Source organism: Macaca nemestrina, chromosome 15 (assembly GCF_043159975.1).
Source record: "Macaca nemestrina isolate mMacNem1 chromosome 15, mMacNem.hap1, whole genome shotgun sequence".
NCBI classification, from domain to species: domain Eukaryota; kingdom Metazoa; phylum Chordata; class Mammalia; order Primates; family Cercopithecidae; genus Macaca; species Macaca nemestrina.
The window spans coordinates 83441598-83458328 of record NC_092139.1 but is presented as its reverse complement, the minus strand read 5'-3'; the positions used below and the strand labels follow the sequence as shown (position 1 = coordinate 83458328).

The 16731-nt window shown below is 41.8% G+C and overlaps 1 protein-coding gene across 1 annotated transcript in view; it reads left to right on the top strand.

Annotated features, from left to right (window-relative positions):
* The window catches only part of LOC105465821 (phosphatidylinositol 3,4,5-trisphosphate 3-phosphatase TPTE2-like), a 384743-nt gene that overhangs the window by 325820 nt on the left and 42192 nt on the right, over positions 1 to 16731 (top strand). The window contains 6 exon segments of the mRNA XM_071079934.1: positions 3745 to 3802; positions 5573 to 5653; positions 9336 to 9441; positions 11350 to 11399; positions 11401 to 11430; positions 15411 to 15503. Coding sequence (XP_070936035.1) covers positions 3745 to 3802; positions 5573 to 5653; positions 9336 to 9441; positions 11350 to 11399; positions 11401 to 11430; positions 15411 to 15503 — 418 coding nt within the window.

The window sequence follows — 16731 nt, the reverse complement described above, 5'->3', positions numbered from 1 at the left end:
GCCCCAGCCAAACCCAAACCCCACAGCTCCCCAAAGCCCTCCATGTAAATAGCCTGTGCACTGCTAAGCAGATACCTCAGGGAACAATCTGATGGCTGTGAAGAAGATGCAGCCTCAACAGGGTTCCACAAGCCTTCTGTAAGCAAAGCCTTCTTTGCTTGGGTGCCATCCAGCCTGCATATAAATTGCATTAATATAGATTTCTGATATAGGATGATTCTTGTACTCTTTTATTACTTGTCTTTTAATGGGCAAAACACTTTTTTTTTCCTTTTTGAGCTTAGTTTTTTTTGGTACAATGTAACTTTTATTTTAGATTCAGAAGTACGTGTGCAGGTTTATTGGTAATATTGTGTGATGCTGAGGTTTGGGGTATGATTGATTGCATCACCCAGGTACTGTGCATAGGACCCAATAGTTAGTTTTTCAGCCTATGCCCTTTTCTGCTGAGTCCCCTCTAGAACTGCCCAGTGTCCATTATTGCCATCTTGATGTCCATGAACACCCATTGTTTAGCTTTCACTTATGAGTGAGAACATATGGTATTTGGTTTTTTGTTCCTGCATTAATTTGCTCAGGATAATGACTTCCAGCTGCATCTATGATGCTGCAAAGGGAATGATTTCTTTTCTTTCTTTTTTTTTTTTTTTGAGATGGAGTTTCGCTCTTGTTGCCCAGGCTGGAGTGCAATGGCAGAATCTTGGCTCACTGCAACCTCCACCTCCCAAGTTCAAGCAACTCTCCTGCCTCAGCCTCCCAAGTAGCTGGGATTACAAGTGCCTGTCACCATGCCCAGCTAATTTTTGTATTTTTAGTGGAGATGGGGTTTCACCATGTTGGCCAGGCTGCTCTCGAACGCCTGACCTCAGGTGATCCACCCACCTCGGCCTCCCAAAGTGCTGGGATTACAGGCATGAGCCACCGTACCCAGCCTGTTTTTTGTTTTTTGTTGGTTTTTTTTTTAGACAGAATCTCACTCTATCATCAGACTAGAATGCAGTGGCACGATACTGGCTCACCACAACCTCTGACTCCTGGATTCAAGTGATTCTCCTCCCTCAGCCTCCTGAGTAGCTGGGATTATAGGCATGTGCCACCACGCCTGGCTAATTTTTACATTTTTAGTAGAGACAGGGTTTCACCATGTTGGCCAGGATGGTCTTGATCTCCTGACCTCGTGATCTGCCCACCTTGGCCTCCCAAAGTGCTGGGATTACAGGAATGAGCCACCGCACCCAGCCCACTCTGTGACTTTTAAGTGGTGTGTTTAAACCATTTACATTCAAGGTTAATATTGACATGTGAGATTTTCACCCTATCATGAAATCGTTAGCTGTGGTTTTTTTTTTTTTCAGTACTTTCTATTGTATGGTTGTTTTATAGGATCTGTGAGCTATGTACTTAAGTGTGTTTTTATGACAGCAGGTATCATTCTTTCATTTCCATGTTTAGAACTCCCTTAGGCATCTCTTGTAAGACTGATCTAGTGGTAATGAACTCTCTTGGCATTTGCTTCTCTAGAAAAAATGTTTTTATTTCTCCTTCACTCATGAAGCTTAGTTTGGCAGTATATAAATCTCTTGATTATGATTTATTTTCTTTAAGAATTCTGAAAATAGACCCCTCAATCTCTCCTGGCTTGTAAAGTTTCTGCTGAGCAGTCTGCTGTTATCCTGACGGGCTAACTTTGTATGTGATCTGGCCTTTTTCTCTAGTGCCTCCAGGGCTTTTCTTTGACAGTGGCAGTCTGGTGAATATATGCCTTGGTAATGTTCATTGTTTATATATCTCACAGGCGCTGTCTGGCTTCACTGTACTTAGATGTCTATCTAGCAAGATTTAATAAATTTTCTTGAATTATTTTCAAGAAACGAAATATGTTTTCCAGGTTCTTTTCTTTTTCTCTTTCTCTCTAGGGAGTGCCAGTAATTTGCAGGTTTGGTCACTTTACAGAATCTCATATTTCTGACTTTCTTCACTTTTAAAAAATCTTTTTTCTTTATTTTTGTCTGACTGGATTGGTTCGAAAGACCAGTCTTCAAGCTCTGAAATTATGTTTTCTACTTTGTCCCGTCTATTGATAAAGCTTTCACTTGTATTTTGAAATTCCTTAAGTGAGTTTTTTTAATTCCAGAAGTTCTGATTGATTTCTTATTAAGATGTTTATCTCTTCCTTCATTTCCTGGATTGATTTAGAATTTTCTTTTTGTTGATTTCAAGCTTGAATCTCACTGAGCTTCCTTGCAACCCAAGCTTTGAATTATTTATTGTCATTTCTCAGTTTTCATTTTGGTAGGAAGCATTGCCAGAGAGCTAGTGTGATCCTTTGTTAGTGTCACTGCATTCAGATTTCTCATGGTGCCTGATTTCTTGCACGGGTCCTTCTTAGCTGGAGATGCTAGCACTTCTAATTTGTGTAATTATTTTTGTTTGGGTAGGACTTTTTCTTTTTCTTTCCTCTCCTGTATTATTATTATTATTATTTTCTTCTTTTCCTTTCCCTCCTCCCTAGGGGGTGGACTGTAGAGCCTGCTAGGTAAGCTTTTTTGGCTTTGCTTCTGTAGCCCCATGCACTTCTGTCTGCAGGTTTTATACTGGGTGTGTGGTTTGACCTACAAGCCAGTAGATGGCGCCATGGGTAAGAGCTGGCTGTTGCCAGAGCTGCTGGCTACCTACTTGATCCTTGTTTATTGGGAGGAGCTCTCTGTGGCCTCAGGCAATGGGCTGATTTCCGGAGTGCACATTAATTGGAGCTGCCTCCTCAGCCCTAGGGATAGGGGGATTGGGGGCATAAGATGGGTGGAGCCAGCTGGGGAAAATCCCCCAGTCTTGTCCAGCTCTCAGTCCAGGTTTGGGAAAATGCTGACAGCGTTTCCCTGTGTCTTTCCCTCACAAAGTCTCCAAGTCTCTCCTCAAGTTAGCTCCAAGGCTTGGGAGAAACAATACTCTTCCTCTGCCCGGGTTGCTTGGATCTCCAGTGGGAATGTGAGATAGAGGGGTGCTGTCTGTCTCTCTCACATACTGAGGCTTCACTCCACTCACTTTTATCAATTGAATGCTGTCATAAGGGCTGCTTGCCTGCCTTGTCCTCCCCAGGATCTGGGATGTCCTTTAGAATTCCGGGGAATTGCCATTTTCTTTCTTGAATGAAAGCTCACAGAGTTGGTCTTTATGTACTTGCTTACTACTGCCAAATGACTGAGGCATTCTAAAAGCCTGTCATCTGCCATCTTGGAAAAAACATCCTTGCATCGTTAAGAGAAATGGCACTTGGTGTTTCTACATTGCTGAATTCACTTTGAAAATATATGTATATTTTTAAATCTACATTTATATGTGAGACTGGTGTAAAGTTATCTTTTCTTCTACTGTATTTGTGCAATTTTGGAATCAGTTATATTAATGTACTAAATGAGTTGGGAATTTTTCTTTTTTCCTATTATCCAAAAAAATTATAAAAGACATGAATTGTTGCTTTCTTATAGATTTAGTAAAAACCTCATCGTGGCCTTTTGTCTACAGGTGGTGAGATATTTTTACTGTAAATGTAATTTGCATGTTTTTCACCTGTGAGGCAGAGGTTGCAGTGAGCCAAGATTGTGCCACTGCACTCCAGCCTGCGTAACACAGCAAGACCCTGTCTCAAAAAAAGAAAGAAAATCAACTTAAAATGCACTCCTTGAATATTTCTGAGTGTATTTTTATACCACATATGTTCCTTGAACTAACTTCTTTTCTAGGAAGAACTGGAACTATGATTTGTGCCTTCCTTATTGCCTCTGAAATATTTTTAACTGCAGAGGTATTAAAGATGTTCTACAAACTTTGTCTTATGATAATTGAGTTTGCTAGTTCTGAAACATCACTGGTAGGACATTAAGATGATTATTTTAGTCATGGTGCTTAGTAAAATTATAATTAGAGAAGCAGTTTTTAGAAACTCTGTTTTCGATACTTTCTTGTTTAACATGCACTAGTTAGTAGCTGACTTAAGAATCCCTTTGGGCCGGGACTAGAGTGAGGTCAATGAGGTGCAAAATTTAAGGGAATGCTAAAAATTGCAATAGTTAAAATAATTTCAATGCAATATTTTAACAACAAAAATTAATGCAAAAAATCTATGATGTATACAATATCAACATTTTAAATAAAGACAAGACCTGATGGGGAAGGATGAAGGTGAGGGGAGTAAAGCCATGTTATACAGATGAAAAAAATTCAGTAATCAAGATGCTTCCCTCACTTCACGTGGCTCTGCTCTTACTCCTGCCAGTACCATGACTTCTTCCTTCCTCATGAGGATAGTATCAAGCTTAATTAGATAACTCCAGCCTTGACCATCCTCACAACTCTTAGGTAGATAAAAAGCAACATTTCACAACTCAAAGCCTCTCCTGAATGTAAATGTCTTTGCTTAGTCAATACATGTGGAGTCTGTGACCTCTAGAAATTTCTGATAACACAAGGTGGGCTGTTTCCACTTCAAGCAGAGTTCTCAGTCATTTTCTTTTCCGCCATTTTCTTGCTGAATTGCTGCCATTTCCAGCAGCTCTGCTGGAGTTGTTTGGCCTACAGTCTCGGGAAGAGGTGGTGGTTATGCACAATGCCCAGCACTCCAATTCCACCACCTTTGGTTTCTCTAATTTGAGGTACACAGATTTTGAAAATGGATGTTCTAGGATGGTGTTTTTCAAGCTATGGATCATGATTTATCAGTGAGTTGTAAAATAAAGTTACTGGGTTGTAACTGACATCTTTTAAAAATAAAATGGAATAGAGCAGAATAGAAAATATAAAAAGGTTTAAATATTGGTGTGTGTCTGTGTTTCTCCTAGGTTTATTAATGTGGATTGCAGCTTAAAAAACAAACGGTTTGAAAGTCATTGACAGCTATTGATCCAGAGCCCTAGACTGAGATCCAGGGACCTGTATTCCTGGCCTGAGCTGCTTCTAACTGGCTGCAGCATCTCCAGGGCGGATTGCTTGGTTTTCTTTTGGTCTCAGTGTTGTCATTTGTAATATGGAAAGAAGGGTTGGACCAGATGCTTCCTAAGGTCTTTCTAGCTCTAAAATTTTCTGAATTTGTGAATCCTTGAATGAGAGAAGTCCTAATTTTGTTATTTTGGATAGCCTCTGCCCGAAGATCACTGCGGCCAGGCACGGGTGGCTCACGTCTTTAATCCCAGCACTTGGAAAGCTGAGGCAGGCGGATCTCTTGAGGTCAGGAGTTTGAGAGCAGCCTGGCCACCATGGTGAAACCTCTATCTCTACTAAAAATACAAAAAATTAGCTGGGCATGGTGGTACACACCTGTAGTCCCAGCTACTCAGAAGGCTGAGGCAGTAGAATCACTTGAACCCAGGAGGCAGAGGTTGCAGTGAGCTTAGATCCTGCCACTGTACTCCAGTCTGGGTCACAGAGCAAGACTCTACCAAAAAACAAACAAACAAACAAATCACTGACTTTAGGAAAGAAGGTGGGTGTAGAAACACTAAGGGTACCTAATATAGGAAAGGAACGTGTGCAGACGAACCATGGTTGTATTGTACCCTTTTTTTTGTTTGTTTTGTAGGAAAGCCTGTATTATTTTGGAGAAAGGTGAACAGATAAAACCAACAGCAATAAATTTCAGGGAGTAGAAACTCCTTCTCAGGTAAGTTTTCTTTTTAAAAGTGGGAGTTTTGGTTTTTAGGGGAGTGGGTTAAGGTTGCCACCTGTTACTTGGTTTCATTTTAGACTCTTCTCCTCTGGTGATCAGGTAGCAGCAGTTGGGTGCCCTGCAACAGGCCTTGGTCCCTTCCTGAGTCTGAGGGTCATGCTTCAGGTGCAGCCCACATGTTGGGGACTCTGTCTTCTCCCCAGAGAATCTTGCTTTCTGTTCTATACTGGTTATTGTTTATGGAGCTCAGGAGTTGATTCTTTTCCCAAAGTAGGAAGGTCCAGTACCCAAGGCTCCAGGACCCTGAAGTTTATCTAAAATCACCAGCCTTTGATTTCAATGTTAAAAAAGATCCAAGTCCTTCACAAACCCTTATTAGGGCAATTCAACCCTTGCAAAACATCACAAAGTCTGTTTTTGGATGACTCCTGGGGTGTGTGTGTGTGTGTGTGTGGGTGTGTGTGTGTGTGTGTCTTTTCTGTGTGTCTTTTCTGTGTGTTGTCAGGGAGGTGTATTTTAAAAGAGAAAATAAAAGGGGAAATAAACTTTTCAAAACCCCTTCCGTATATCAGACAGTATTGCACTTTCACATATCTCATTTAATACCCATAACACCCATAGGAAATATACACTGTTATTCTGTTTCTTCTTTTAGAAATATTTTGTTATGGAAAATTTTAATCATATACAAAAGCAGAGAATCATACAATATATCCTCACATAGTCATCACATTGCTGCAACAGTCATTTCAGCCTGCAGCCAGCCATGTTTCATCCATTCTTTTCCCACTCCACTCAAACCCCCCAACCCCACTCTCCACTCTTGCTTTCCCTAAATCTGGGTTAATTTTAAAGGAAATTTCAGTCCTCAGATCATTTTATCCCACAAGCATTTTAGTATGACATTTAAGTACTCTTAAAACAACAACAAAAAACCTTAACACTTTTTATCATATCTAAAAATATTATACCTTAAAAATCCTTAATATCAAATTTGTAGTCCATGGTTGTTTCCAAAATTGTCTTAAAATCTTTGAAAATTTAGTTTGTTTAATCAGAATTCAAACAAAGTCCACATATTTCGCTTGGTTGCTGTGTCTCCTAAGTCTCTTTTAAGAATCTAAGTTCATAAATTTCTCACCATTTTTTATTACTTGTAATTTGTTTATTGCAGAAACCGGGATGTTTATCCTATAGCATTTACAACGTTCTAGACTTTGCTGAACCATTCTAAGAGTTGTCTATTCACTATCTCATTTAATATTCTCAGTAACTCTTTGAGTAGGTCCTACTATGATTTTCATGTTATAAATTAGAAAATTGAGGTTCAGAGAAAGTAACTGTTGAACCAAGGACTGAAATCTCAATGTCAGTCTCTGGAGCCCGCGCTGTGCACAGCCTCTCATTTCTATTGCCTTTTCTATGTTGCCCGTGAAACCGAAGTGAGAGTGGGTTGGGAATTCCTGAATAGATTCGGATGTGGCTGTAAATGAGTTTTTCTTTAAGTGGTGGAAGCTGAGTGAGTACTCTTGGCCCTATGAGAAGAACACTCTAACTACTGGGCCCAAACCTTGAGTTTGGGCCAGGAGAACTCAGCCTTATCCACTGATACTTTCCTCCCACACCCAAGCCCTAAACAAAACAAAACAAAACAAAGATAGTCATAGACCCTAAGCTAAAAGTAATAGGTGAATTTACTGAAGTGCAGCCCTAATCCTGCCATTTCCATGCTCAAAATCCATACTATGTCCCCACTGCCAATGGCAATAAACTAAATGTTTCAACCTGTCACTTGGGAGCCACAGTTTGACTTTTCCAACCTTTTCTTCCGCTGTGTGCATGCACACATCCCACACGCCACACATTTAGACTGTGTGCTGTTTCCCAGCCTATGGCCACTTGATACCCTCATGCCATTGCTCGTGCCCCTTTTCCTAGAGTCCTTTTCCCTTCTCAGCCTGAAGTCATCTCTTGCTTTTTCAATTCTTAAAGTCCTTTGTGTTTGTTTTAGGGACTACGTCACTTTGCGTTATTCTCTAGTTATTTGAAGTGGTGACTTCTGTATCCGCTTTAAAGGCAAAGCCCATGGCTTACCCATCTTTCCACCCTTTTCTCATAATATCCTCTTTGTTTGTAGTGAGTGCCTCCTATGTGTTGGTTGTATTAATTTCTACTACAAGTCCACGTTGTCTTAAGTTGTAGGAGAAGGAAGCATGGGAGTACAAGCAGCTTGAGGGCCCTGGTGGTTTACAGCCCTTAGGGAGAGGTGGAGAATCTAGTGGCAGAAGCTAAGGGGATGCTAAATGGAGCTCCTTCAACAACTCTCCCCACACATCTCCCCATCCCCATCTCTTCTGCAGTCCTGCACAGTTTCCCTAACGTTAGTCCAGAACTAGCACAGCAAAGGTTGCAACTGAATCTCTTCTGATTCACTGAAAAAGCAACACAGGGACTCAGCTGCACGTTTGAGAGCTGTGTTGGCAAGACCTCAGGACAGAGTGGCCTCTGCGTCTGCTGGTGATTCTCAGACACCATTGCATTCTGATCCTGCATTGTGGGCCATTCTACGGACTGCATCTACTCCTAAGTTAAGAACTTTCATGAGCCTTCCTCATGAATGGCCCTTCCTAAAGGAAAGTATGGCAGTTAGTTACCTTAATGAACACCGGTGGGTTAGTTACTTTAATGAACATTTCCCAATGGCTAAGGAACAGTCTGTGAACTTATGAGTTTTGTTTTGTTTTTAATTTTTGAGACAGCGTCTAGCTCTGTCGCCCAGACTGGAGTGCAGTGGTGCAATGTCAGCTCACTGCAACCTCGACCTCTTGCCTTCACATGGTTCTCCTGCCTCGGCTTCCCGAGTGGCTGGGATTATAGGTGCCCATCACCACATGTGGCCTATTTTTGTACTTTTAGTAGAGACAGGTTTCACCCTGTTGGCGAGGCTGGTCTCAATCTCCTGATGCCAGGTGATCTGCCCACCTTGGCCTCCCAAAGTGCTGAGATTACAGGCGGGAGCCGCCATGATGGCCAACTTTTGGATTCTGAACCAGTTGATTCAGGACCAGAGCTCTTCAATGCCTTGAAGAAAGATTCAGGGGAGAGCCATTGTGAACAGCTTGCCCCGGGGAAAAGACAAGGCTAAGAGAATTCCAGGGCTTCCTTGTGAAAACAGAACTGAGGAAATGCAAAGTGAAGAAATTCTAGCTGTCAGGAACCAAAGAAGAATGACAGGAAGCCTGCTTGAGGTATGGAGGTATCCTCTGGAGTTTTCACTTATACCATATTCTCTCATGCCCAGGAAGCTGCTCTTCGCCAAACCACAAGCCTTCCTCCAACTCAGTCACAGCTAAGCTTCTCTCTGGACACTGATGATGCTGTAACTGTTTTGTTGTGCTTCTGATTAGTTGCCGTCTCAACCTTAAGCAGCCTATAAACAGGACCTGGCTGCATCCTTGTTACTTCCTCATTGCTCTGAATTCAGTATTTTTCCCTCAAGGTAGATAGTTGTGAGGCAGCATCCCGAAAAACGCCTGGTTATATAGTGGCATCCAGTAAATGTTTTCTTAATTACTTACCTCCCTTAACAAGCTTTATCCGAGAAAAAAAAAAAAAAAGAATGCAGACTTTAGACTTTTCAATCTCCACTTAAAGTAAGGTTTCTGTTGCTTTTCAGAATAGATATGTTGGATATTTTGCACAAGTGAAACATCTCTACAACTGGAATCTCCCTCCAAGACGGATACTCTTTATAAAAAGATTCATTATTTATTCGATTCGTGGTAAGTGCTTTATGTATAAATGAAGAATTGGGCAGGAGGGCCAATGTTCCCACTCTGGGAGGGTTTTGCTCATAGTTGTATATGCAAATGATCCTGACTCATACCTGTCTTTTTACATGTCCTCACACATGAACTCCTCCTGCAATTGCCCATTGATTGCCAGCCCTTAGATGTTCTTCACTTTTTCTTTTCCATCACCAATTTGGGGGACTTCATCCCCTTCCCATCTCTCCCGTTCTCATTGCTCCTCTGGTCTCAAACCACGGTGGACTTTTCAGGGCGGAGTGAGCCTCTGATGAGGGAGGAGGAGGACCATGTACCCTCAAGACTGTTTATTTCTCAAACCACCTGTAGTTCAGAGTTTGCCTTGGTGAAGGTGTCTCCAGATCGTATCATTTTCTCACCTCCTTTTACAGGCATATTTTTTTTTTCTCATCACCTTAAGGGGGCTCTCCCTTTCCCTTCTCTCCTCATCTGTAACCCTCTCACTCACAGCTTACACTCAGGGGAGGTGGGAAAGCAGGATGTGTCTGCATGGAAGGGATGGGGCCTCACCACTCCCGCTGCCAGAGAGGTAGCAGGGAGGCTATGCTTCAGAACCCCTAAGGCAAACCTCTACTAGCAGCCAGCTTGTGGACCTGAGATGGTGCCAGTGCTGGGTGCTATAGGTGCCATGGTGCCAGGATGCTGGTGTCTACACAGACAGCCCAGGATTTTTAGCCTTCTGAGTTTAGTTCTACATTTCACTGATTTCTGGTCGACATCAATAGAAAGAAGTTCTGCAACTGGAATGGGAAAGAGGGAACTGAGGCAAGATACTGTGATTTCTAATGACAAATGAATATCATGGTGTTAGTGAAAACAAAATTAAATGAAAACAAACAGCATATGAGATGATCTATCAAAGATAATACACTAATTTATTAAAATATTTGTTTTAATTTTCTACCTTCAGTTTTGTACATATTTGAATTAAAATTAATGTAGAGTTGAGAGGCAAGCAATACAAAAATTAATTGGCTGAGAAACCAAGTCTTTGAGGAAACGCTAAGGGAAGTGGGTCATTTGAATTGAAAAAAAGGAACAAAAAAGCCTTTGTCTGTAAATATACACTGAACACCACGGGAATTTTTGGATCTAACTATCCTATATTTTTATAGAGATCGCATCAGGAACTGGCCTTAAAGAAGGGCTAAAGTAGTTAAACTACAGTATTTATTATTAAGAATCATTCTGATTAGAAGTCTGAAGAAAGCAACACATTAGCAAGAAAGGTTGCAAGTCACCTTCCCTGAATTTTCTTTTTCTTTTTCTTTTATTTTTTTGGAGACAGAGTCTTGTTCTGTCGCCCAGGCTGGAGTGCAGTGGTGTGATCTCAGCTCACTGCAACCTCTTCTTCCCAGGTTCAAGTAATTCTCCTGTCTCAGCCTCCTGAGTAGCTAGGATTACAGGCATGTGTCACCACGCCTGGCTAATGTTTGTATTTTTAATAGAGATGGGGTTTCACCATCTTGGCCAGACTGGTTTAGAACTCCTGACCTCAAGTAATCCATCCACCTTGACCTCCCAAAGTGCTAGGATTATAGGCGTGAGCCACCATGCCCATCTTACCTTCCCTAAATATTTTTTCTGGAAAGATAAAGTGATGGGATTCTAAGTCTTTGAAGCTGAACTCTATGTATTTTTTTCTCTTCTCTAGTCTTATAAAATCTGCTTTAGGAGACAGAACTTGGCTTGAAACCTTGTCTTTCAAAGACAAAATCCATGCAAGACCAAATAAGTAACTACTGATACATTGTTAGCTTGGATAATTTTTTCTCTTTTTAATCCATGATGTTAATTAGTGAGACATATTGATCTTCACGCTAACCAACCTACCTTTTTAATTTCATTTAGGTGTTGGAACAGGCGATGTATGTGATCTAAAAGTCCAAACAGTAATGGAGAAAAAGGTTGTCTTTTTCCAGTACTTCATTAGGAAATTGTTCGGTAAGAGAAAACACGTGAATTGAAAAAAATCTGATGTTTGTTTTAAGGCTGAATGTCAAACCAGCAATGTTCACCTCCCTAAACTATCACTCACCATAAAGAGATTCCCTAACGCTTTCTGGTTACCATCAACTTGGTGTCACTGGGTTTGGATGCAAACCAGAGATAAATTAACCTGTTTGCTCAAAACAGTTTTCTCAGGGTGCTTTCCAGAATTTATTTCTGTTCAGTGTTGCTTTGCCTTTCACACTTCTACAAATGCTGAGTGTGTTCCCAGGAATGTATTAAGGATTTTAATTTACATACCCGGTCATTTTTAGCCAATTCTCTTCTTCCCAGTCATTTTCTTTTATTATATAGCACTGATTCTAAAATTTTAGTGTGCATGAAAACCACCAAAGAGCTTGTAAAGATTTATATTCCTAGGTTGTACCCCCAAAGTATGATTTGGGAAATCTGGAATGGGGCCCAGGAATCTATAGACTTAGCAATGTCCCAAGTGATTCTAAGTCAGAGGTTCTGTGGGATGACCCTGTGAGAAACAATGCAAGAGTGAATGAACTGAGGAGGAACCTCTTTATCCAAAGCAAAAGGGACCTGGTAGTCAATGTTTTGCTACAATGAAGAAATGCCTAAAACTATATACCTTTTCTGAAATAGCAAGAAAGCATCCTTCATGGTCTAATAACCATAAACTTTTAGAATTCCTACCCAGGACTTTGTCTCAAATTCTCCTATTACTGACCCTGTTCCCTGCCATCCCCTTCCCCCTCCCCCCACCCCGGCTTTTTTGGCCTCTCCTGACTGAGAGCATTCACCCAGGCCTGACCCTTGGCTTTCTGTTCTTAGCAAATGCTTTATTCTTAGTTAAAGAATGACCCATTCCCCTTACTTCAACTATTATTTATTCATTGACTGAACAGATATTTTTGAGCACCCACTGAGTTGTAGATGCAGGAGCTACAACATGAACAGTTTCCACTCCGACTCAAATGCATCAGCCAGTCTGAATTATCAATGAGCTTTCTCTCTGCTTCTGCAAATGGCACCAGCCTTCTTCCACTCAGGCCTTGGGCTTTGATTCTCTTTGCCTCGGCCCCTTAAATCCAGTCAGTCATCAATCTCTGTAGATGATGCCTTTGAGAGCTTTCAGTGTTCTCCTTCCTTTCTGTTCTCACTGCCACTAATTGTCCAGAATCTCCTTTGCTCATGCCTGGATTTCTGCAGTGGTCTCCTTACCCTTTCTTTCTCCTTATGTAATGCAATGTATAGAGTCGTGAAATATGCGTCCTGAAATATTGCTCTCATTATGAAAAACTGTAGGTTGAGCAGAAGACACACTGTGTGCCCGTGGTCAGAGCCAGTTCACACCTCTGGCTCAACGTCCTTATCTGTAAAATCAATATCACATCTCAAGTGTGATGGGAATTAAATTAGATAATATATAGAAAGTTTCTTTGTAAACTATAAATCACTAAATAAGTGTTATGTGTGATAATTACCAGGCCTCTCTGTCCCATAGGAAATGCCCCACCGTATTTTTCAACACCTTCACTCTTATTTCCTTGGCTCTTGAGCTCTTAAGATATAATGGCCCTAACGTAATACCTGAGCTTTTTTCCATCAGTAGCTTGACCAGCAGACTTCATTCCAAATAAACTGGGTCATCCCTTTTGGCTCTTGGAACACAGCTCTAATTTAGTTAGTTAGTTGGTTATTTCTTTCCTTCCTTTCTTCCTTTCCTTTTTTTTTTTTTTTTTTTTTTTGCCTGGAGCCAGGGTCTCATTCTGTCGCCCAGGCTGTAGCGCAGTGGCATGATCATGGCTCACTGCAGCCTCAACCTCCTGAGCTCAAGCAATCCCCCAATTTTTTTTATTTTTTTTATTTTTCTTTATTTTTTGTAGAGGCTGGGACTTGCTATGTTGCCCAGGCTGGTTTCAGACCCCTGGGCTCAAGCAACCTGTCCACCTCAGCCTTGCAACCTGCTGGGATTATAAACATGAGCCACACTGCCCGACATTGTTTGTTGTTGTTTTTCCGATTTTCTTTCTTTCTTTCTTTCTTTTTTTTCTTTTGAGACGGAGTTTTGCTTTTGTTGCCCAGGCTGGAGTGCACTGGCACAATCTCAGCTCACCACAACCTCTGCCTCCTGGGTTCAAGCGATTCTCCTGCCTCAGCCTCCCAAGTAGCTGGGATTACAGGCATGCGCTACCACGCCCGGCTAATTTTGTATTTTTAGTAGAGACGGGGTTTCTCCGTGTTGGTCAGGCTGGTCTCGGACTCCCGACCTCAGGTGATCTGCCCGCCTCAGCCTCCCAAAGTGCCGGGATCACAGGCGGGAGCCGCCGCGCCCTGCCCATGTTTCTAATTTCTACCTTGTGTTATTGCTGGTCTTTTTCCCTCCCTTTGGATTTTCAGAGCTCTTCTTCCTTGATCTAAACTGCTTCATTCCCAATTCAGTTTCTACCTTCTTAATGAAATTTTCACATTCTGCACCTTCTGTTAACTAGTCCCCGGTAGTGCCTAACAGCAAACCCAGTCTTTATCATCATATTCAGTTATGTACCATTCTACTATTGTTTCTTATGTGTACGGCTCCCTGAAGGGGCCAACCGAGTCTGTACCTCCTTTTGTGTTTTTCACAGGGCCTCGCATAGACCTTTCTTATTGTGGGTGCTATTATTTATATGAGAGTGAGTCAAAGAAATAATATAGCTTCAAAGTCATTCATTCCAAAACTTGACCTATCTTTGGTCCCTCCATCCAGCAGCCTGCACTGGTCAAGTTCAAAGATCCCATTGACAAATACATGAGTTCTGATAAAATATGATGAGCAGGGGGACCCCACTCTCCCCTTCCCTTGGAAGGGGCATGCAGGCCCAACCCCCAAGTGTTACAGACCCCCATTGTTATTTTTTAAATTTAGAAAATAAAAAACCATGATGAGTTAAGCATTGCTTTTTGAATGTCAATGCTAGCTTTAAAATTGAGCTTCTTAATGTATTCTCAAAAAAGGCCCTAACACATGAACATCAAATGACACACATTAAATAATAATATTTAATTGATTAAAGTCTAATAGAAAATTCAATACTTTTGAAAAGTGAAACACTTTTGAAAAGTGCCTCATGGCAGGGCACTGTAATCCTGCCTGTAATCCCGGCATTTTGGGAGGCCAGGGTGGGTGGATCACGAGGTCAGGAGATCGAGACTATCCTGGCCAACATGGTGAAACCCCATCTCTGCTAAAAATAAAAAAAATTAGTTGGGCTTGGTGGCACATGCCTGTAGTCCCAGGTACTTGGGAGGCTGAGGCTGGAGAATCACTTGAACCCAGGAGGTGGAAGTTGCAGTGAGCTGAGATCATGCCACTGCACTCCAGCCTGGTGACAGAGTGAGACTGTCTCAAAAAAAAAAAAAAGAAAAAGAAAAGTGGTTCATGATAACCCTCAGACATGTTGGCCTTTAAAAGACATAAACAACAGGCCGGGTGCAGTGGCTCATGCCTGTAATCCAACACTTTGGGAGGCCCAGGCGGGCAGATCACTTGAAGCCAGGAGTTTGAGACCAGGGTGGCCAAAATAGTGAAACCCCATCTCTACTAAAAATTCAAAAATTAGCTGGGTGTGGTGGCATGTGCCTATAGTCCCAGCTACTCGGGAGGCTGAGGCAGAAGAATCACTTGAACCTGGGAGGCAGAGGTTGCAGTGAGCCGAGATCACACCACTGCACTTCAGCCTGGGTGACAGTGAGACTCTGTCTCAAAAAATAAAGAGCAAACGAAAACATACACACACACACACACACACGCACACAAACAATAGTATTGCAACTAGAAAAGATTATAATTTATACATGTAGTGATTGGGCTGTGAAACCAAAATACTTGATAAATATAGGAAGTCATGATAAGTGAAAAGGAACCTCATTGTTATCATTATCTAGGTTTATAGTTCTCAATTCCATGTGTTCATTCACAGATATTGCATGACACTGAAACAGACAGAGTATTAACTGATGTATTCGACGGTCCCCCTCTGTATGATGATGTGAAGGTGCAGTTTTTCTCTTCGGTGAGTAATCACAAAATAGCCTCTGCCATTGTTCTTGTCTGGTCTAATGATTTTATTTAAGATTTGCTTTACTACAATTACCAATAAGGGAGGGGGAGGAAAACAATAAATCAGATCTATAACAAATTTTTTTAAAAGAACATATGTAATGTAAATAATTTTTGTTTTTTTAATTGTAAATTTTCTAAATTTTTCTTAATTTACATGTATTCTCAAATGCAAAACATACAAAATAAACAAAATGTAAAAGCCGGCCGGGCGCGGTGGCTCAAGCCTGTAATCCCAGCACTTTGGGAGGCCGAGGCGGGTGGATCACGAGGTCAGGAGATCGAGACTATCCTGGCTAACATGGTGAAACCCCGTCTCTACTAAAAATACAAAAAACTAGCCGGGCGTGGTGGCGGGCGCCTGTAGTCTCAGCTACTCGGGAGGCTGAGGCGGGAGAATGGCGTGAACCCGGGAGGCGGAGCTTGCAGTGAGCCGAGATCACGCCACTGCACTCCAGCCTGGGAGACACAGCGAGACTCCGTCTCAAAAAAAAAAAAAAAAAAAAAAAGTAAAAGCCAAGATGCTAAAAAAAAAAAAAAAAAAAGCTATGTTTTACTGCATAGCAATGATTACATTTTGTTTTGCACCTTTTTAAAACAATTAAGAAATTGAGACAGGGTTTCACTCTGTTACCCAGGCTGAAGTGCAGTGGCATGATCATAGCTAACTGTAGCTTCAACCTCCTGGGCTCCAGCAATCCTCCCACCTCAGCCTCCCGAGTAGCTGGGAGCACTGACTGGAAAGAGAGTTAGGTTTGGGTGACTCAGTTGGGTGAAACAGAGAAGGCAGCACAATACAACACATGAAATAACCAAAGCAGTTTTTTATTAATTCCAGAGAGAAGAGGGCAACATGCTTTGCAGGGCCAACTGGAAGGGGGACCTGTGCTCGACTGATGGGTGGGAGCAGTAGCGAGAGAGGGGGAAGGACCTGAGAGTGGAAGCCTTTATTGGGATGTAAGGTGCTACCTGAGCAGGTTTCCTGCGGGGAGGTCTAATTTGGTTTCATGCAAGCAGCCATGAGTCTCTGCTGTGACTGAGAGGTGGTCACTGATATATCCACATGGTCCCTGTAGAGTATGGGGGTCTGTGGGGTGAGTCAAGTAGGTTATATCTAGCTGTCCCATAATGAAGTGGTCACCAGGAGAAGGTTGTATAAGACAGACATCGGGATCAGTCAC